The sequence below is a fragment of the Gopherus flavomarginatus genome, chromosome 7 (genome assembly GCF_025201925.1).
Source record: "Gopherus flavomarginatus isolate rGopFla2 chromosome 7, rGopFla2.mat.asm, whole genome shotgun sequence".
Taxonomy (NCBI): Eukaryota; Metazoa; Chordata; order Testudines; family Testudinidae; genus Gopherus; species Gopherus flavomarginatus.
The window spans coordinates 100,349,410-100,371,691 of NC_066623.1; the positions used below are offsets into that span (position 1 = coordinate 100,349,410).

General features: G+C 39.8%; 1 protein-coding gene and 1 long non-coding RNA gene across 12 annotated transcripts in view; one reads left to right on the plus strand and one right to left on the minus strand.

The window, feature by feature from the left end:
- The window catches only part of NFIA (nuclear factor I A), a 303,342-nt gene extending 294,288 nt beyond the window's left edge, over positions 1 to 9,054 (minus strand). For 7 of the 8 annotated variants that reach the window (XR_007775433.1, XM_050962036.1, XM_050962037.1 and 4 more), the window contains exons 1-2: positions 8,831 to 8,948; positions 1,976 to 2,507 (exon numbers count right to left, since the gene is read on the minus strand). Coding sequence is in view for 7 of the 8 variants with exons in the window: in XM_050962036.1 (XP_050817993.1) it covers positions 1,976 to 2,507; positions 8,831 to 8,857 (559 nt within the window). In the remaining variant the exon portion in view is untranslated. Of the gene's footprint in view, positions 1 to 1,975; positions 2,508 to 8,830 lie in introns of all 8 variants that reach the window. The other variant, XM_050962038.1, reaches the window with a different exon arrangement.
- A 10,739-nt stretch (positions 9,055 to 19,793) lies between these two features.
- The window catches only part of LOC127055278 (uncharacterized), a 138,526-nt gene continuing 136,037 nt past the window's right edge, over positions 19,794 to 22,282 (plus strand). For all 4 annotated transcript variants that reach the window (XR_007775444.1, XR_007775443.1, XR_007775442.1 and 1 more), the window contains exon 1: positions 19,794 to 22,024. This is a non-coding gene — a long non-coding RNA (uncharacterized LOC127055278). The remainder of the gene's footprint in view (positions 22,025 to 22,282) is intronic.

Genomic DNA, 22,282 nt, shown 5'->3' on the forward strand with positions numbered 1-22,282 from the left:
GGCTATAAATGTAAATAAAGATTAAGTCTAATGTTTAAGTTCCTGTGGCAAAGGTTTAGTCCAAAGAACAGTAAGTGCAACTGCGGTCTGTTTGTTACCACTTCATATTGATAAGATGGTATAAGATGATATGCTGCTAAACAAAATATTATTAGATCCTTTACATATCTAATGTGTGACTGCCACAACAGAAAAAAACTATCACTTCAGGCCTCCTTATATTACATACATACTTAGTTAAGCTGCTTGTCTCTCTCTGTCTCTCAACCATATTTTATCTAGACATATACAGAATGACAGACAAAAATGATAACGTGTATTCAAGTTTTTAAGGTAGGAGGTCACTGGGTTCTGCTGACAATTCCCAGTGCTTTTCAGAAGCCTGCATTTAATTCATGAAACATAACACTAACTAAACAACACTAGTGCTAAACGTAAGTCTACATGAATTGGTCATTCCCATTTCACCATACCATGCAGTAAATAAAACACTCTTCCTGTAATATTTGCCTACATTTGCTTCCCCAGCAATGTGAAGTGCTATTGATCAAATCACGTCTAATTACAAAGTTTCACAGCCTAACTATGTAAAATATCACAATGTTAGCCAAAGGTTCCTTCTAACCATAGTGTATATCAATAAAATTACTGAAGTGATACTATGTATCACAATGAATATTGATCTTATTGCAGGCAGCTTTTGGATAGTCTGCAGTTTATGTATCACCCCAAAAGAATGCTAGATAATAGATGTATTCTCTTCTTTTAGCAAGATTTATATTATTATTATTACTGTTACTATATATTTATTAAGTTTCTACTGATAAGAGTCCACTGACTTCTCTTTGTTTCCCCTCATTTTCAGCTCCCTCCAACTCCCTGGCTTATATTACTACTGTGAATGAAATCCAGCAAAACTAGTACGTATATATGAAAAGTCAACAAGCTCCAAAAACTTGGGCCTAACATTTCATACACAGCAACTTTGTCAGAAACAAAATGATTGAAAAGAAATGCTACTGCATGTTATTTATCCAGTTGACCTATTAGGTAGCCTCTGAATATACTAATATTCACAGGTAGGGTGTGGTTCACATTGGAGTCACAGACAAGATCGCGAATTTCATGACATGTAAAAGCATTTCCGCTCTCCTGAATGCAGTATTGTCAAACAAGACATCAGTTCTTAGTATCAGTCAGATTCTAAGTGTATTCATTTATTGTGTGCTAGTTACATTTTTAACACTGACCTTACTTTCCCCATTTGATACCAACGGCCTTTATTTTAGCCACAATCCACACTGCACTGTTCTATTTACATATTTGTATGATTTCTTTGCTTTTCCCTCTGGGACCAATCCTGCAAGGTTCTCAGCACCTTCACCTATCACCCATGTCAATATGAACTGAAGGCACTCACCGGGTCTTGTATTGGGCCTTACCACCATTAGGCTTTTGACACTTTTATTTCCCTGAATTTATTCTTTACACGACACAACACACATACAAAGCCAGTTTAAAAAAACGTTCAGCTACCTTCTTTCTCTTACCAGTATTAAAATAAGGTCCATTTTAAACAGGCCACTACATAGTTCTAAAAGACAGCCTTTAACATTTCCTGTGCTAATATTGACGTCGGCCACTTCTGAAAGCAGTTTAGATGTGCCAAAGATTTGATTGCTGTTAGTATTGGAAAACCAACATATCTTGACACTACTACTTCTTAAAGGCAACAGAAAGTGTGTGAACACCTGTCCATTCACAACCAGATTATACTGGTGTACATTCTCCTACTTGTCAGGCCTGGAACTGGCGTTAAAACAATGCTGCCAACCACCTTTACATGGCACATATTCTCCCAAGTTCAAACACTGACTCATACAGTCTCTGACTGGTCATAACACTCAACTCGGATGGTACAGCAGAGGACTGTAGATATACAGAAAGTTGGACAACTTTGCATAAATGCACTTACCTGCTGCGTGCACAAAGTATGCCAAATATAAATCGAGTTCCTTAACAGAAACTCCTATATGATGTGGCTGTACGCACAGCCCTGGGTTAGAGCACTGTGGGGACTTTACAAGGCGTTCGCCATCAGTACTTTCGAGCGGAATACCTTTAAATAAAATCACCATAACAAGGTCCAACCTCCAGACCTTATCTGCCTGGCGTAGGCAGTCAATTCTTCTCATCTTGCCCTTCTGGTCTGGATTGGAAAGAACACAACACGGAGGCTTTTTTCCTGTGACTGTGAGAACAAAATCCTCTCGGTACTCAGGCCTGATATCTTTCCGGAGCTTTGCCAGAAGTCTGGATGCCCATTTTTGTTTGACCTCAGGTTTTTCGCTCAGCAATTCGTCCTTCACTGCTCTCTCTTCCTCTTTTGACATACGTTTTTCATGTTTTTTGAAGTATTTTCGTTTTCGGGCTTGCAGGTTGAACCACGTGTATGCAAATGCTCGGACGTGCGGCAGAAGTGCTTCAATGAAAGGATGAAATTCATCCTAGGAAAATGATAAAGAATTATACTGATGTCATGAAAACACAAACAAATCAGTCACAGAGTTCAAAACATCTCCTTAAAATGCTATTTTAACACATGAGAAATTAATAACTGCTAGAAGTGAGAATTAAGTAATGATAATGTGTATATACTACGCAGTGCAGAAAACACAAGCACCTTTGTAATCTCACACACATATTAACACATATATTGTATATATGTATACAGACGCCCCCCCGGGTTATGCAAATCCACACTTATGGAAAAAGTTCTGTAAACTAGAAATAGGCGGGTTTTTTGTTGTTATTTTTCCATAAAGGTCAGGAACACATTTCCGACTTACGCAAAATGTGACTTACACAAGGCGTTCCACAACAGAACGCTTACGTAAGTCAGGAAGCGTCTGTATACACAGTCACACACATACTATATCTATAGATATACATATCTATATATAAACCCTTTCTCAATATTATATCAGCCTAAAGAATATGACACTGCTATCACAGAGGGTAGAGAACGACTAAAATACACATAAATATGAGGAAGATTCTGTAACTATTAGACTCAGTCCTAAAACTTAAAATCATTAAAAAATAAAAGTTTAAAAATACACGAGTGTAGTGACCTTAATCCATTTTCAAAGAATGCATATCTCTCTTTGCTCTCTCCCTGACCCCACTCGCTTGTGGTGTAGCCAGCATATGCCCGCCAATTTGGCAAATTCTAAACATTTGGATGCCAATCAATGTTTGTATGGGGATGTCTGAAATACAGCAAACTTTCCCTAAGACATATTTGGAAATGGCAATCTGCAGTGTAATAAAATTTCAGTATAAGTGATTTTATAATACAATACAAGGTGCTTCTAAACTCTGTCTTCTGTACCACTAGAAACAGTAAATAATGTACCCAGTTTGCAAATTTCTCCAGCATGCCTAACAGTAAAAAGTATTAAAAACTTAAACTCTACCCTTTTAATTTAAAAAAGAAAAAGTGTTTGATTTATATGTAGCCTACCAAAAATAATAAATCTGATATTGTGCCATGGATATAAGACAAGTTCTGACAGCCTTCTATTAAAAAAAAAAAATTTTTTTTTTTGAGAGGAAAACTTCTATGTAAGTATTAAGGCACAAAATCTTAGCATTGCCACAGTGATCCACACTCAAAAAATGATTTATTTTTGTTAATACATTTTGTTTTATTTCCGTTAATATATTATAAAAGAATTTACCACATTTATAATAATTTTCTCCACCTGAAAACTTCGCTTGCCTTCAGTAATAATATTTTAAGTTCACTCATCTTACTTGAGACAGAAATAATCAGTATTAAAAAGTTTCCTGAACTTGAATAAATATGTTGCAAGAAAGATCCCTATATTCAACTTTTTAAATAAATAAATATACCTAAAAAGTACTACATAAATCAGACAGGGAGATCAAAACATATTATAATTCATTGTATTCTGCTGGTTATGTTTCTCTACGTAATACTGTTACAGGATGTTACACTATCTACAGAAAAGCATGTACACATTAAGAACTCAGTTCTGCAAACATGTATGCAAGGGACTAATTTCATTCATGAGGTCGATAGGACTGTTCCCATGAATTAAGTTACTCCCATTTGCAGGATTGGGCCCTGTGGGGCAAAGAAAAAAAAACACCATGAAACTGCACAAAACTTCCTACAGCATGTTAAACTCCAATTTATGTCCATTCTTGCAAGGTAACAGTTTGGTGGGGGTTTTTTTCAGTTTAACTGAATTTCTTCTTTTACATTCATATGTAGAGTATGTCACGTATCAAAATCATTTCATAACCTTTAAAATAACATTGTTAAAATTTACTTATTCTACAGCTCCAATGGCTTTTTTTGTTTTTTTTAAATAGCCTTTGCTGCTCAAACAAATATAGGCAAAACCAAGAAATCAGTGATAGGAACATTCTATTAGCAAAATCCTGTTACAATTCGAGACCTTGTATTAGCTTTCTAAATACTTTAATTGCATGTATTTTCTGTGGTTCCTAAAATGTAAATATTAAAACCGATAAACAACATTAGATCATTTATATCAGAAAAAAATGGAGATTGTTAGAAACTACAGAAAATGAAAGAGAGATATTCCAATGCAGCACGACAGTGCAGGAGTCATTACCAATATGAATGATTACTAAAATATAATATGTAAAAATACAATAACTTTGGTGAGTGACACTGCCTCCCTCCACAACCCCCACTTGGAGAAGATCCTGGTTTCAAATTTCAATAAAGTAAAAAAAAAAAACATTGCTGCTAGCTTTCAGCCAGTAGATTCAAAAAGTAAGAGAAGGCAACAAACATAACATGTGAAGCTGCACTTTTGCAAATGAAAAATAGCTTTACAAGAAAAAAACGGTAAAAGCTGCAGTTCACCAGAAGCTATTCAAAATAATAAAAGCACACTTCTGATTCTTAAATGTTCTCTCCCGTTCCCCCTTTTAGAAGAGCCGATAGTGCGAAAAGGCCTCCTGCAAAGTCAAAGTTTATCTGCTAAGGTATACACACAATTCGCTGAAAAGACCTACGTTGAAATGGAGGATTGTTTTAAGCACTAATAAATTCTAAATACATCTTGGTTTATCCAGAAATATTTAACTTTCAGCTTTCAACAGTACTTCTTATTGACTGATCCCACATGCTCATGACTTTTTTGGACCTAAGCTGGATACTATCTAAAATACAGTTCCTTTAATCTGTCTTAAAGATGAGCTACAGAGAACCTGAAAGGAGGGTGGGGGGAAAGGAACAGGACAGGGATGGCTTTAAAAACGCTCTGAACCATTATATGGCCTAAAGACGAGGATATAATTTTAAGCAGTAATTAGTCTGTATTAAACTGCTACATGCTACAACCACATATATATATATATACATAACATAATCACATAAACAGTCTAATGTCATTTTTCAAAATGAACTACTAAACAAAAAGGTTAATTCAAGAACAGAAGACTGACAGACTAACTCATCCAGTATTTTCAACTGTCTTCATAAACATATTCTCCTATAAAATCAACCTACCTAAATCTCAGTGACATGGTATTACCAAAATATGAGCAGAGGTAAAGGAATCCACTACTAATCCAACCAAATTTGATCTTTTATTCTACATAATAAAGTTATTTGTTTCAGTGTTATAATACCAAACAACTTGCTGAAATGTAGCAATGCAAGAGCGAGTATTCATATATGTGCAGGTCTGATCACATGATCACTGCAAAATATAAAAATTTAAAGAAAATAAGATTACTTTTGCCTTTTCTCAGGTTAAGTTCAAAAATATTTCAAAAGTTTAGTTTAAAAGGCACTGTTATCTCCTTTAACAATTAAATATTACTCTAAAAAAATACAGGGCACCACTAATGTGTTTAATTTTTTTTTTAAAAGACAGTGATAAACAGGAAGCTTTATCATAAAACTTTCTCAGTGTGTCAATATAGTGCTTCAAAGTGCATTCTGTAGCTAAAGGTGGGCCTTAGAAGTATATGTATATAAAAATTCTCACATACTCTTAAAAAAAACCTGTAAAATCTACTGACAAAAAAAGCCTTACAATCCAGATCAGAGTTAAAAAAATAACGTAATGCTTTAGAGTAATTGTTTTACACAATATATTTACGTGGCTGTGTTTGAAAATAAGTCAGATATAGCAAGGGTAAAATCTCTAAAACCCATGTTCCTAGAAATGTTTGGCCATAAATCTATAAAGGAGGTACATGTGTGCCCAAAATATTTTCTGGATATGCAGCAGGGAAGTGAAACAAATGCTGTGTATATTTTCCTTATATATGATTCAAATCTCTGTCAGGTACATATAGTCATGTCATTTCAGTTGCGTTTCTTGGACTAATGTGCTTTATGACCATTTCTTAAAAATCCACTTTCCTATGTTTTCAACCTCTAAAACTCTAATGTTTCTCCAAAACTTTAAAAAGCATTTATTTCAAAACTTGTATAAATAAAAGGCTTATGTTAATTCTGACATTAAATATAGAAAACTACTTACGCTCTTATTAATGATTTTGCGTATGTTTTCTACATAAAATGACAGAACCACATAACTGTTCCGTTCTCAATGTGGAGTTTTAAAAGAGGGATTTTGAATCCCTAAACTACTTTTTCAAATGTGCAACAAGAATGCAAGAATTATGGAACAGAATGATACAACATTCAGCATTTTAAAATATCCTAAATTTGTCTTAAGTTTTCTTCTTAATGTCCCACTGGGCCTACTAAAACAGGATTACGTGTGTGCAGTTTGAAAAGATAATAGTATATGGCTGCTTCTCTGAAAGTTATGTTATTACCAATCATCCTGAACATGAAACAACAGACAGTAGGTATTTCCAGTTGCATTAATAAACTGGCATAAATTTGACCAGAAAGGTACAGTGTTTGAAACACCCCCCTCCTACCCCCGCATTTCACTGCAGCTCACAAGTCCATTCACTATATCTACCTTCTGCCTATAACAAATTGTAAGATTACTACCATAGTGAAGTTCCAACCTGTAGTCACTCTGGATACTATAACCACAAATTCATTGATTTATGGAAGGAAAAAAACAACTTTTAAACCTATTCAGGCTTCTTCTAAAACCTATCCATTCCCACGATTAGAGTCAGTTATTCTCCAGCAATGACTCTCTCTCTCTCTCCATATATAAACATAAAATTATAGGAATAGTGCTCTCATATAGGAGGAAATAAACTCTGGTGTGAGTCCGCCGCAAAGTATTTCCTAGTTCAAACTATTATCTCCTGCTAATTAAAGGTGTACAATTTAATGTCTGCAATAACCTGGATTAAAAGGGACGGAAGAAGGTACTTAACTGGAAATAAATAGAAACTATCATCCTTATGAATAATAGTCAGACTAGAAGGCATCTAAATCCCAGACAAGATTACAGAGCTATATGGAGGGGAGGGGAAGCTTTGGAGAGAAGAAAAATCACATCTCAGTTCAGCTTTATGCCTTTTAATAGTGAAAATAAGTATGAAAAATGCCAGCACCGGATCTGAAGCAGCAAAAGCGCAATCCTTTGCCTGAGGAGGTATAGAGGGAGGGAGAGGAGGCTGGGAAGAAAAGTTGCCCAAAGTCCTGAGCAGTTAAGTGTAGCTGGAGCAGCAGGAGCTAGAGCAACAGCTGTGAAAGGAAGAGACCGTCCGGAATGGAGGGCTGGGCGTCAGCACACAAGCTTAAACTCCACAGATCCAGGGTAATGCAATGGGGAGGGAGGGAGTACGTAGAAGGGAAAAGGCATTTGAAATAATGTTAAAAAATAACACAGAGGCAACTTTGCTGCCCTAAGGACTCGAGCAACTTTGTGAAAAACACTGACTGAACTTGCAATCCAAACTTCCCCCACGCCCCAAACATCCAGGCAAATGTGACACCCGGGAAAGTGACAACGCGCCTCAAAGCGGTACATTTCTAGGGTGTAAGACAGAGCTAGACGTTCTTGACCATCAGAGGCTGCATCTACAGATCTGTGCATGGGGTACAACGTATAGAGCTGCAGATCTCTGCACGGCTGCAGTGTACTTAGAGATATAGATCTGTGCACGAGAGTACAATGTATGTTCAGCTGTAGATCTATGCAGGAGTGCAGTGCGTAGCTATACGCAGCTATACATTGCATGGGTGCAGTGTGTATTTTATATATGTAGGGCTATAGATCAGGGCAATGTAGATAGCTGCAGATCTATGCGTAGGTGCAATATATATATAGCTAGGTCCAGGCATGGGTAATGTACAGAGAGACTCATAGGCAAACCTTAACCGCATCTACGAACCATACCCTTACAAACAAAAAGTGTGGACTTTAGGGAGGGAAATCAATGCAGACTATGCAATACCTTACGTCTTAAAACAGAAAATGCAGCAGCTTTTAATGCTACATTAAAAAAAATAACCCTAAGCACATCTATGTTTTCATGCATTACTCGCATCGGAAGCACAAACAGTGAGTATTGATTGCAGATGACCAAGCATGTCATGGGCTGCAACCCTGCTAAACACGTGCAATTCGTCGTCCCCCCCCAAACTGCATAGGAGCAGAAACCCCCCCACCACCAATATTAATTAAACCATTAATAAGTAGGCGCCATTAGCCATGTGCCTACACAAATGGCCGTGCAAGAAGAGGAATGCAATCTAATGGAAACAAAGTTACTTTCTTAAAGCTGTATTTCTCCCCCCGTACTACCCTCCCCAACGCATACACACGCGCCACCCAGCAAAACCAGCCCCAAATGCATCCGAACAGCTGCTTACCTGGGTGAGACAGAGAGGAGAATACATGACTGCTGTGGGGGGTTTTGTGGTTTGGAGGTGTGTGTGAGAGAGAGAGTGAAAGAGAGAGAGAGAGAGAAAGGGAGAGAGAGAGGAAAAGAGAGAGAGAGAGGGAGAGAGAAGGGGGGGGGGAGAATCTAGCCTGCTTCTTGCTTTCACATTTCCAACTCTGCTAAACTGCAGCGAGCGCTGAGCAGCCCCATGAGCTGAACTTTAACCCCGCCTAGACTTTCCCTACACTACACACTATACATGTCTACTGTACCCAGGCGTTAAAGGCATAGCACACACTTCCCACCCACCCCCAGCTTCCAGGCTCCCCGGGAACCTGCCCGCGCGCCTCCTGCTCCAGCTCCGCTCTGCACCGCACCAAGAGCAGCAGCAGCTCGCTCGCTGCCTTGCCCGGGGGAGGGAGGGGAGGGGAGGGGAGAGGGGCTGCAGTGCTGTGCTCGGCCAGCCCTCCCTATCCCCGATCCCCGCTCTCAGTGCATTACTGGGTAACGCAGTCAGGAGCAGTTACAGGCAGGACTCACGGGCGGCTATAGGCTACAGGATGTGCTTCAGCAAACAAAACTACTTTTCCACAGTGCTAGCTCCTCACCCCACCCCCACCGTCTCCCTTATTCCGTGCATCGCCTAAGGAACTTCACCGATACAGGCTACCGATTGTATAGCCTCTCGATTGCGTCTGTAGCTCCACAGATGCAAAAGTCTGGGAACATTTGGTGGGAAGCTGCTCGCTGCACGCTCCTCTGAAGAGTGGGATATATTTAATTACGCATTGTAAACTCAAAACTTTTTTTTTTTTGGCAGGCATCGTGTTCATTAGCGGAGGTCTTGAAGTTTTTTTTTACACGTGGAATTTTCACAGATTAGTTTTTTTCCCTGCACTGTTGAGACTAAGGAATTATAACACTGGAGTGGGTACAGTCCACTAGGTTTTGGGTGGTGGTGGTTTTTTTTTTTTTAAGATCAAGACACCTTAATACAGGACCATAAATATTTTACCAACTGGAATGCCTTTTAAAGTTAAGTCCCTTGGGGGGGGGGGAATAAATTTGTTCAAAACTTTCCAAATATCTCTAATACTGGCCATGTGATTGTCATTTTAAATAAATCACTGGATGGTAAGGGATGTTTATTTTACTAAAAATGCACAACCTGTGCTCTGCATTTACCCTGCTCCCCCCCCCCCAATAGAAGTAAAGCACTTCAAATAGAACCGAGCCTCCAGCCACTTATTTCGGCTATAACGTACTGTTTTGGCACAAGGAAGGGTTTGGTTTTTTGGGTTTGGAAAGGTTCCAGTCAGCGAGCTTTTCTCTTTTATTGAGTCTTATATTTTCTCTCCGGTCTAACATCAATATATCTCCTGGATGGAGTACTTTCTCCTCTTCCTCTTCCCAATCAGCTGCATGCAGCCTGCAGACACTTACATATCCACAACCATTCATAACACCACCACCACCACCCTCCAAGAAAAGGAGACGCCACAAGACACACCGCATGCAGCGTGCAAAGCTTCTCATGTGGATGGGAGATGTAGGTACTGTATTTCAAACTGTAAAGCCTTTTCACAACAGGTTCAGGAGTGTTAATCCCTGTGCCCATTGCTGTTCAAAGAAAAGGCTCTGCCAGAAAACCTGGTGTAAGAAAAGAAACAAAAAATCCTCTCTCTCCAACTGGAGACTTTTTCATTTCTGTTCCCTCGCTAGTACGTCACTAAATTTGCTGACTGAAAAGAGATTCTTGGTATTTACCAGGGCAATGTTTGATGGAAGTTCTCTACAAGCTTTTCTTTAACTTGAGATGTCCTGGACTAATTGAAAAATGAGCTGTTTTCACTCAGTGCCTTCCTTTGATAAAAAAAAAAAGTGGTCTGTATCTGTTAGTCAAATAATTACAAGAAACACTTTCAGCTAAATATTTGCAGCTATATATCACTTCATTGCTCTCCAAGTTTCCTCGATAGAAGTTTCTGGCTGACAGCAAGACATGTACCTGAGGCACAGAGAGCAGATATTGACCAAAGCATGCCTTAAAAAGAAAAAGAAAAAAAAGTATTCTATAACTTATAACAACTTTCTTTTGTTGCTAATAATGTTTACATTTGCCTCTATTTAGAGCCCTGCGGTACAAAAGAGGATACTTTTTAGTGATACACAGTAAGATCTAATTATAAAAAACAATTTTAAGAATAAAGTGAGTCACTGGGGGTAGTTTCCATTCTGGGGCCTGATCCTGCATTCCCTGTCCGACCCAAATACAAGCTAACGTGAAGTTCCATGAACTCTGGGATAATGAATTCCACGGGCATCCTAGGTGCGCGAGGAATACGGGATCGGGCCCCTAGCAGCCCTTTCGGTGCAGCAGGCAGCCCTGCTTCACGATTTCCAGCTTTTTGTGGTTAGCAATATTATCTTAAGTAACTTTTGGCGCCCTTCGTAAGACTTCTGGACGTGGGACGATTGTTTGCGCCCTCTAGGCAGAGGCTGCATCCAAGTTCAGCACCAAACCCCTTCACATCCGCTTTCTCGAATCCAGCACACATCGTGCACGCTTAAACTCTAGGATCATGAGCCTACAGAAGAGGTAGGAGAGAGGGGAGCTTTGCACAACGCTGGTCCCAACTGGCTCAGGATCTCCTTTCGCCCAGTGAAAGTTCCAAGCGGAACGTTCAAACAAAGCAACTGGGGGAGGTGGGGGGGTTCCGAGAGAAATCACCGTCGGGTGGCACATAAAGGTATGGAAAGGCACGCAGAAGTGGGGGCGGGGAAGCATAGTTAAATCAAATTCCTTAATCATCACAAAGTAAGCGAGGCACTAAAGCAAACCCAGAGATCAGCCGCTAGGAAGGAGAGGTTGGAAATGCGGACTTCGGTCATTTATTTTGAAAGGGCTATAGGCTGCCTGGAGATGGGATGGCTGGTTAAAAAGAGAGAGAGAGAGAGAGTTCTGCCATGATCCCTGCTATCCATATTCTCTCTGGCACTTTGCCCGGCATCGCATTTACAATGTTTTATTTGCAGAAACTTTACCTTGCCAGCGTTAGAGAAATCCTCTTAGATATATAAATTACGTCAATGAGAGTTCACTTGTACGTACATCTGAACTCTCTCTTATTTCGGAGCTACTTAACAGTGAGGCCGTATTAGTATGATTTAGACTTGAGCGCCCAATGCGCACTAGAGTCAGAACTCGGCTAATGCTGAGCAGCCACAACTCGCCCCCTTCCCCCTCCTTTATACACTTTCTGTACGTGTTAAAGCAACAATTTCTTTGCCAGTTACCTCGAGGGGGAAGGGTTTTTTCTTTCTTTTTTTGTTCTTTCTTTCTAGCTTTGTTGCACTTTGGATACTATGAGCCGCTTTCTGGGAATAAAACGCTGGCCAGTAACTCACAATTACGGACCCTTGAAAGACAGTCTGTACACAACTAAATGCAATGGATGAATTTTGTGACTCCCAAATCTGCCTTAAGTAGCACCCGGGAAGACTTAGGGGTCAACTCCCGGGGAGCTATTTCCACAGAGCTAAAAGAGCCCATCCTTTTTCTAGTTAACTTTCAAAGTACCTACATCGCTCAAGGGAAAGAGGAGTAGGATATTTTAAATCAGCGCCTGCCAGCTACTGTCTCCAAGACAAGCTGTTGGAATAGATTTCCACTGGGCTTCTGTCAGGGACTTATATCCAAGGGACTACGGGCCTGACTCCAAGTTAGTGTGTTACTGATCTCCTACACTCGCACCTTCTGCACAGGGATGACTAGTAACAGGAAGAAACGCAGAGATTCATCAGTCCCGGGTTACTTACATTCCTGATGGTACCTTTAGCTCCGTCTCCCCTCACTCCACACCCACGCGCGCGAACACACCCCAACTTTATAAAACATCTGCCAGTCGCCTGTGAACAAATCCAACACAGACCTCCTGCACCTCAGTACACACTATTCACCATTCAGTAACTAATGGGTTAAGAAAACCATAAACAACCATACAAAGGATTAACACGCCAGGGGAAGGCGCACGGCTACTCTTGCAAAGCACTTTCTAAATCTTCCTACATTTTGGCCCCGTTGAACAGTTAATGTGCAAAGACATCTGCAGTCAGCTAAACATGCTAGTGTAATCACCTAATGTCCATTGTACACAGTGACAAAGTAACACACACCGCATCTGAGGGGGGCCCTTCTCGACTTCCCATGAGGAATACTGCCAGCTTTCTCTTTCACCAAAATGCCAACGGGAAGGGGGGGAGGGGTGGCCTAATCACCCTGGCATTCTTTTAATCTATTTTCACGTGCAAAAGGCAGAGCAAAGCACACACAATTTGTTTTAACATTACCCTAACTCCGTATTTTGCTAAACTAGCAGAAACGTGTGTGCGCGCGCGCGCTTTGCTAAATCCGGAGGTTTGCAGCAGGTTTGACAGCTTGAAACTACACCGGCCCCTGCTGAGCTCAAAGAACTTTGAGTGGGTAGAAGGCCAACCTACTCTCAGCTTCCTTCCCATTTGGGATATTCGAACGTTGCAACAGTCAAGCTGCTCTCTCATTGGACAGCCCTCTAGTCCATCATGGAGCTTTGCAACATTGATTAGAGAAGGCGTGTGTCAATTACACGCAAAGTCTAGACACTTCCTTTTGTGCTGGGTTGGCTGCTGATGCCAGACGTCTTTTTACAGACCCGAGCACGTACATTTTTTTTTTCTTTTTGGAACCGAGCAAGCGCTAGGAGGGGAAAAAAATCTGTCAAGCTCAGCGGTTTTCTGAAATCCCTGGAAAAAAAAAGGAAACTCTAGTGCATATATATACACACACACAAAACAAATCCCAATCACACAGCTGCTATCTCCTGCACACATAACACAGAAATACATTCAGCTATACATTATTTTTGTAGCAAATCACTGACATTGAATGTATCGGCAATAGAATAGCTATTAAGTATCACGTTACATACAGTATCTTTGTTTATAAAAACATGGAAATAGAAAGTTTAAGATGCACCACGTACCATTGCAATGTATAAAGAGTACGTGAGAAACTTTACAAGGCTGAGACGATTGGCTTCATAGGTTGACACTTTTTTTGTTCAATTGTTTGGCATTATATATATATATATAAAATAAACTTGGAATCGTTGAAAACCCGGAAGAGAATAAAAGCTGTAGCCAATTGCAGGCTGCTGGTTAGGTTTCTTTCTTTAAAAAAAAAACTTTACTCCCAGATCAGAAGGATTTGCAATGCAATCTCTCTCTCACACTCTCTGTCTCCTCTTTTTTGAAAGCCATCCAAACCGGGCTGGCTGGGTTCTCAGAGTCTCCCTCTCTCCCTGGCTTTGCCTTGTGTGCTTTGGATTGTGTTAGACTTTGCAGAAGTTGCGATCGATTCGGCAGTCTCTCTCTCCCCCCCCCCCGCCCCTCTCCGTGTTTATTTCCGCATTCGCTGCAATTTGCATAGGAACCACGGACGCACAAGGAGGAGGCTGATGCACGCACGGGGCCCACCCTTGGCCAATGGCAGCTCCTGAATCGCCCATCAACGCGAGCTCCAGGATTCAGCTCCAGCTGCTGCCGGGGTCGGGACAGAGGTCCACCTACAGTAGGCCGCAGCCCAGCAGCTGCAGCAACGGCAGGCGGGAGGAAGAGGAGTAGGGTATATCTGTACGCAATGCAAGTCTTTTCTGCAGGCGGACGTTGGAATGGGGTCTAAGGAGATGGTTTGCTGCATGCTGTCCGCCTTGCAACCGAGCCTGTCATTTTAAAAGCAAACAAACCCTACCGCTATTTGCAAGTTACTGAATTAGTTCCAGAGACTGGCCGGGAGGTCGGCAGAGCCATTTGCACTGGGTGGGGGAAAGTTCCTCTGAAATGTATTAAATCTGAGTTCAGAAATCAAATGCAACAAAACAAAAGGATCCTGCATGGGTCTAATTTAGGGTGACCAGATGTCCCGATTTTAGGGTCTTTTTCTTACATAAGCCTATACAGATTTTTCACATTTGCTGTCTTGTCACCCTATTCTAATTCGAACTGTGGCTGCCCTCCAAACTATTGGAAAATCTGAAGGTGGGGGTGGGTTATTATTACAGTCATCCAATTCCTAGCTGCAAAGTATTCAACTTCTGCAGCACCCCAAAAATAGTCCTGGTGTCATCCTTGCAAGATGTTGTGTCTGTTAACTAGCTTTGGACATTTTTGCAGGATAACCCTGATATCTACAACTCCTAAAATACAATCTGCTAAACTTAAAATTAAAAAAATCTCCAAAGAGGGCATGAGAAACAGAAAGCCACCAGTCAATTGTGTGTAGCTCTGAATCATAGAACCACAAAGTTAAAAGGGACTGCAAAGGTCATCTGGCCTAACCCCCAACCATCCTTGATGATGGAGGCTTGTGTGATTAACAGCAGACAGCAAAAGCATTGCATCATGTATTGGAAGCTTGAGATCTCTTGATATTGCAACATAAAAAAAACAGTTGATAATTTCTGGAACTTTATAATTTTTTTAATAATACAGTGTGGCCCTTGAGCTGAGTAAGGACTGCTGGGGTATCATGGTTACCCCCAAATATTTAATACTATTAAGTGGATGAGATTAGAACTTTAAAGATCTACCAGACTATAGTGTTAACTAAAATTGGTAAATAAAGATGGTAACTACTGGTTAGCATAAACTTCTGTTATTTAGTGAGAGGCTTTTTTTAGATGGTTCCTATTAGCAAATCATCAAATGATGAAATATTGTCTGCAGATTAAATTAAACCATCTATGTTTTACCCTTGTCTCCTTGAGAGTGTTGTTAAAAGAAACATGGCAAGGATTGTCTGCTATGTTATCAAGAGTTAAGAATACTCTCAGTGCATTTCAAGGGGCTAAGGAAGGATGCAGTGCCACTCAAGTTTAGCCTGTCTGCCCCAAAGGAGATGGAGGAAGCATGGACCAAACCCTTGCTATGACTCTATGAGACTATCTCCCCCCAAACCGGGACTGTTGGAACATCTGTAGATGGCCAGGTGTGCAATAATGACATTGGAGGTAGACTGTGTTGGGTTTTTTAAAAGAAGGTGGGTCACATAAGGGGGAATTTAGAATACAATTAGTTCTTTATACAGCATAGCAATATTAACATAAAACTGTGATCATTAGAGGCCTACTCCTCCAAAGTGCTGAATACCTTTGTCAAGGTTCTGAGCATGCTCAACTGCCATGGACCCCAACCTTCCTAGGTGCTGAGCACCATCTGAGAAGCCCTGGACACTATTGACTCCAGTTCACAACTAAGTCAATGGGAACTGAGGGCTCTCAGCTCCTCTCAGAGTCAGGACTTCAGGGCCCATTTGCAAGCCCACTAAAGTCAATAGAAAGCCTCCAATTGGCTTAAAATCAGCAGCTCGGCGGGTAGTGTTTGATGTATCAGGGATCGATTTATCGCATCTCGTCTGGATGCGATAAATCGATCTGCAAATCGATGCCCGTACTCCACCTCAACAGGAGGAGTAAGCGGAGTCGATGGGGAAGCCGTGGCAGTCAACTTGCTGCCGTGAGGACGGCCAGGTAAGTTGAACTAAGATACACAACTTCAGCTACACTATTCACGTAACTGAAGTTATGTATCTTAGTTCGAACTGCCCCGCTAGTGTAGCCCAGGCCCAAGAGACTTACATGCACTATATAGAGCTAAATCCTCAGCACTTACTCTACAGCGCATAATTTGATGTGTATCATAAGGCATTTCTTATTCCAATAAAAAGATTGTGTGTGGTGGGGGGAAGCTGATAGATATTGACTGGGTTGGCATTACCCTTTCCCCCAGTTTTATCATTTATGGCCAAGAGATACTTCAAAAAAGGCTGACAATACCCATCTACTATGATACTTTCTTAGTGTGTTCATTTCTATTCTTTTAGAAGAGCCTGAAAATAAGATTACAGTCTGTGAGCAAAGTGGGGCACCATAGGCCCTGATCCCCAATCTGAGGATCTAGATACTGCTATAATATAAATTATTAAAAAAAAACCATGAAAGTAGTATAGAACCCTTAAACAGTAAAATAAGGCTGCAGAGACAGTAAACTGACGGGCTCAACTGTTTTAGATTAAATGAGCACACACATAGGTTTGATGGAAATCTGATGCCAAAATACTAATTTAAAATTACTTAGTTCCTGTGAATAATAAATGTTCATATATGCAGCTTTCTATCTGTCTTGAATACTTACACAGCGCCATCATCCTAGTACTGCATAATCTTTAATGTCTTCATCCTCACCACAACCCTGGAAGGTAGGGAAGTGCTATTATCTCAATTTTATAGATGGGGAACTAAAACTAAGATCCTCAAAGGTATTTTAGACTCCTACAGCCCCCTGAAGTTAAGTGACTTGTCCAAAGTCAGAGAGAAGTCTGTTGTAGAGCAGGGAATTTAAACACAGGTCTCCGAAGGCCTAGGCTGGTGTTCTAACCATAGATCCCTTCTGCCATACTAAAGCTTTCCATTTCACAATTTCACTAATCCAGTCTTTGTTCTCCAGCATATTGGGGGGAAAGTCCATTTTGCTCCTGATTCTAGCTGATCACTGAAAAATTCTGCAGAATTTTCCAAATGAGTGTATACTTTTATCTATTGCAAGTTATACAGAAATAGCAACCTACAATCAGATGGGTTCAAACTAATGAAAGGAGTAAAACAGAAATCAGAGACAGAGATCCAGAATAATCATTATTTTCTTTCCTCGTTTGATTGTAGTTTCTGACAATTTAATAAATAGATTTTCAGTTTAAATAGTACTTTGAAAACAGGATTCATTTTGAAAACTACAACCTACAAAGTTCATAGTGAAAATAGTTTTGATTTAAAAAGTTAAAAGCGTTATTGACAGAAAATTATTATTATTTTATTTGTATTGCAGTAGCACCTAGTCAGAACTCAGAACCACATGTTAGGCACTGTACAAATGCGTACTAAAAAGATAGTCCCTACACCGGTTTGGTGCAAACCATCAGCATGTTTGTTAAACTGCTAGGCCACAAACATGGAAGAACACACGTGTCAAGTAATATACAGAAACTTTTTTTATACAGTCACATTGTGTTATTCAACTCTCTCCTCTTTATCTGAAACCGACAGACACCTTTCTCAAGGGCAATAAATTACTCTGCAGTGGGACTGAGTGATTATAGTCTTCAGTACTGATGCAGCTTTCTTTCCAAATCACAGTTCAGCATAAATAGTATGTCACATAATTTTGGACCTAATCCTGCATTCTTTAGTAGTCATTTTGCTTGAGTAAGGAGTGTAGGATCAGTCAAATTATGAAAATTCTGTTATAATATGAGATACCTACTATATATTTTGGTACATGCACATTTTTGTGTTTATGACAATATACTTCCCAAACTTCGTCAGTTTGTTTACTTTTGGTACTATTTTGCTACCACATGAAAACAGCCCATTGAATACAGTGATTTGTCTTGCGTTGACTTACTACACACTGAATCTGAAATTTAATAGCTGAGGTGAAAATATGGCTTGGAAGATGTTAATTGAATTTAATAGAATAAGATTAACACTCAGCAACTGCACTATACTTTATAGAAAAGTTATGACTAAGAGAAAATGGGGGAGTATAATGAAAGACTCCTCACAACTTTTATTTATACCACACTTAGAATGCTTTCCTCTATTCTATGTTGAACTTTTTTTCTGTGTGAGCAATGAAGTTTAAAATTAAGACAAGACATATAATATTTCTCAAACTGCATGAATTAGTGATCTGTTTAAGAACCATGTTTGTTCCTTGTATTTTTCTTTATTAGAAATAAGTCTGTAAAATACAAGCATCCTACTTTTCAGGCAAAATCTCTCCTAACTTTGTGCATGGGGACAGTGATTGGGCATGAAGAATCTCGGTATGCTAACATCTGACCTTTCAATATGAAAGCTTCTGGTACTGTGTATGTTGAATGATGTCTGTCTGCAAATCACTCCAAGAACTAGAGAATGTATGAGGCCTTTATTTATCAAAATAGTGTAATCCGTCATATGAGGTAAGTGTCCAAATAAGGGGTAAGAATGTGTGCCAGTGGAAAGCTGATCACTTTCCTAAGGTGTAAAGAGAACTTCAAAATATATGAGCACAAAAGTTTTGTCAATATTTATCTGTATTTTTCTACGTTATAAAAATACTCCTACAAGCCCAAATTAAATCTCCCCTAAATGTGAAAATATTATATGCAAGTTGTAGAATTCACTCTAGGGAAGACAGAAACTTTTCTATGTATTGAGTTTTACAAAATCCACTTTTTATTTTTAAACATTTTAACCAAGGAAGCCCTAGTGATTAAAATTTTAATACTAATCTTCAGTTTTGATTATTAAATTCAAATGTTTACTTGTTGCTTTTTGTGCACATAGTGCTTCTGTCAGCATGTGCTCAAGTTGAAGCTTTTTCTAGGTTTTCTAAACAGGTAAATTTTATGATCAAGGTTTTTTTTGTTTTTTTTGCCTTCTGCTCCACTGTTCAGAAAGTCTAAATGTTTTGTATAACATCTAATAAATGCATTAGCTTCAGCATCAGAACATTTTTCAAGTCTTCATTACTGTAATGCTGAGACCTTCTGCATTATAAGTATTGGCAATCTAGATCCCTGGTTATGGGCAACATGGGGCGGGTAGGATCTTTCTGCACAGGTTGCTTTATTTTGCAGAATATGAGATTTCTTCACAAAAAAAGTAAGTTTGTGGTTGTAGAGCTGTTGTAGTCAATGACCTGCTTACCTTCTGGAAACAGACTAAAGTAGCACTAGAAAAGGAGAGAATTTCTTCTATTCATCTTAAAGGGGTGTTAACTTCCATATCAAGTTGGGACAATTGCAGTGCTAATACTATTAGCAACTAGACACAATACAAACACAAAAAGAACAGGAGTACTTGTGGCACCTTAGAGACTAACAAATTTATTTCAGCATAAGCTTTTGTGGGCTACAGCCCACGTCTTCGGATGCATAGACTGGAACACACAGGAAGAAGATATTTATACATACAGAGAACATGAAAAGGTACTCTGAAACCAATACAAACACACAGAAATGTGATTATAAAGGGACTAATGAATCCTGGTTTTGTTCATTTGTTTTTGTTCTGTTTTCACTCCTGTATACACACACAGATCACAACAGGGGACTCAGTTATTCTAGATAAATGCAGTGAACTCTTTTTTTAAATGTAGCTGTTTCTAAAGTTCTGTTCCCATTTTATGAAACAGGTGTATTGTTACAATTGCAGTTTAGCCAGTTTGCATAAATCAAATATAATATAATTTTCCATTTAGAACATGGAAAAGCTGTGCCTGCAGATTTTTCCCCCTTGGCAGGAAATAAGCATTTCCCTACAGATGTATGTTTTTAATCCTCTTCAGATTTGGATTGTCCCTACTTGTAGAAACTCTAGTAGCGATCCACAGTATGTATAGAAACAGAGCTTCTCATTTGCAATTTGTTCTGCACTTAAATTCTCTTAATGCCACAAATAAACTTTGGGAAAGTTATATCACAGTAAACAGTGAGGTGTGGTTTAAAATTGTATGTGCTGCTGTATTATTAGGTTTCACTGACATTGCAATTATCATTTGAAGCTGGCAATACCCTATTAGCTGTTTAGTCAGATACAGAAATAAAGGCATGTATGAACATTCAGACATTTTTATGAATGGAAAATATTTTCGAGATTTCCCCCACACTTTCTTGTTTGTCCTGTATACACCAGGACCTATGTCTTCCAGAATCCCTGTATATGTCACTTTAATATTTAGATACAATACATAACGCAACATGATGCATTGTTACCCCGTCCCACCGCCCCAGACAAATCATATACTTCTTTTATTAGCTAGTCAATCCTCAATCTTTAGAAAAGTAAATACCCAGAACCATTTGCTTTTATTTGCACACACAGGAGGTAAACCCTAGGACTGCAGTCTCCGCTCTAACATCTGCATCGCTGGAAGTAACAGCGACGTAAAACTGACATTTGAGCATGGTGCTAAACACCGTACAGATCACAATTTTTATTCTACAATTGATTTCGCAGCAGGGAGGGTTTTAACTCCTCGAGTAAAGGCAAAAAGAACCAGAACAAAAATGATCACAAACAAAAAACCAAGCGTTGTATCCCCCCATTCCCTCTCTCTTGTATACTCATGAATCGGTGGAGAGGGAGGGGAAAATAAATGGTGTTTAAAAAAAAATCGTAGTCTCATAAGCTGCCAAGTCTGCCTTCCGAATTATTCACGAAGTCAACGGTAGCCATTTTCATTTAAGGTACAGAAAAAGGAAGGGGGGGGGAAGGTCACGAGGAAACCCCCCAAAATACAAAACAAGCCGTAGGTAGAGAACCGAATCCACATTCATCCAGTGATTGTTCTACAGTCAATTCATTTCGAATGGCTGCGCTGCACGGGGCTTGCAGGGGAGGGGGGGGGGGAAATAATCAATCCATGCTGTGCCCGGTCCTTCACCAGCCGCGGCTGCTGTTGGTGCAGAGGTTAGCAGCTGCATCGTGGTGGTGGTGGTGTGATTTTTTTTTTTTGCCGCAGTCTACGTCCATCGTATAAACCAACACGCATTGAGATGAATAATGGAAGTACAGTACTGAAGACAGCCACGCTGATTTATCACAGCGAATCATTCACTGCTCCAGCCCCGGCTCTCAATTATCCCACTTTAAATCACGCACACACAGAGAGAGATAAGCTATTTGTGGCCAGATCTGAGCCAAACGCAGTGAGAGAGAAAGAAAAAAAATCCGGATTGTTGAACAGAGGAAAGTGGGAAATAAAAGACAAAAAAGGATCTTCCCCCCCCCACCCCCCAGCGTGGACAAGCGCTCTGTAATGCAGCTTGGACGAAAATAAAGTCTGAACAAAACTAGACGGTGAGACAAGCACGTAGGAGAGGGTGAAACTGACGTTTACGCAGACTCCCTGGGAATCTGGTGACTGGGAAGCAAAACACGCTCTCCTTTGCACGCTCTCACACGATTTTTTAAGAGAAACGCACTAGAACTGAGTTGCGACGAAACTTGGCTTTAAAAATATTCACACGCTGGACACGCTGCAGTTGAGGTTTCTTTGGAGAACGTATGGTGGGGAAGAGAGACCAGGCAGGCATCTGCACGTAAGAGAGGCGAAAGGCAGCCTTGCTTTATAATCTCGTATGCCAAGAATTTATTGCTAAACTTTCTTTAAAGGGTCTTGGGTTGTGGTCAAAATGCACTAGAGGGCTCCTGAAAGACGTGTATGTATATATCTATAGTCTCTTTCGGGACACACACACACACTCTCTCTCTATGTATTATGGCTCCCAACCAATTCTAAAGTAGAGACGGATACTTGACAAATGTATATATTTTTAGTCTGCATTCATAGATGCATT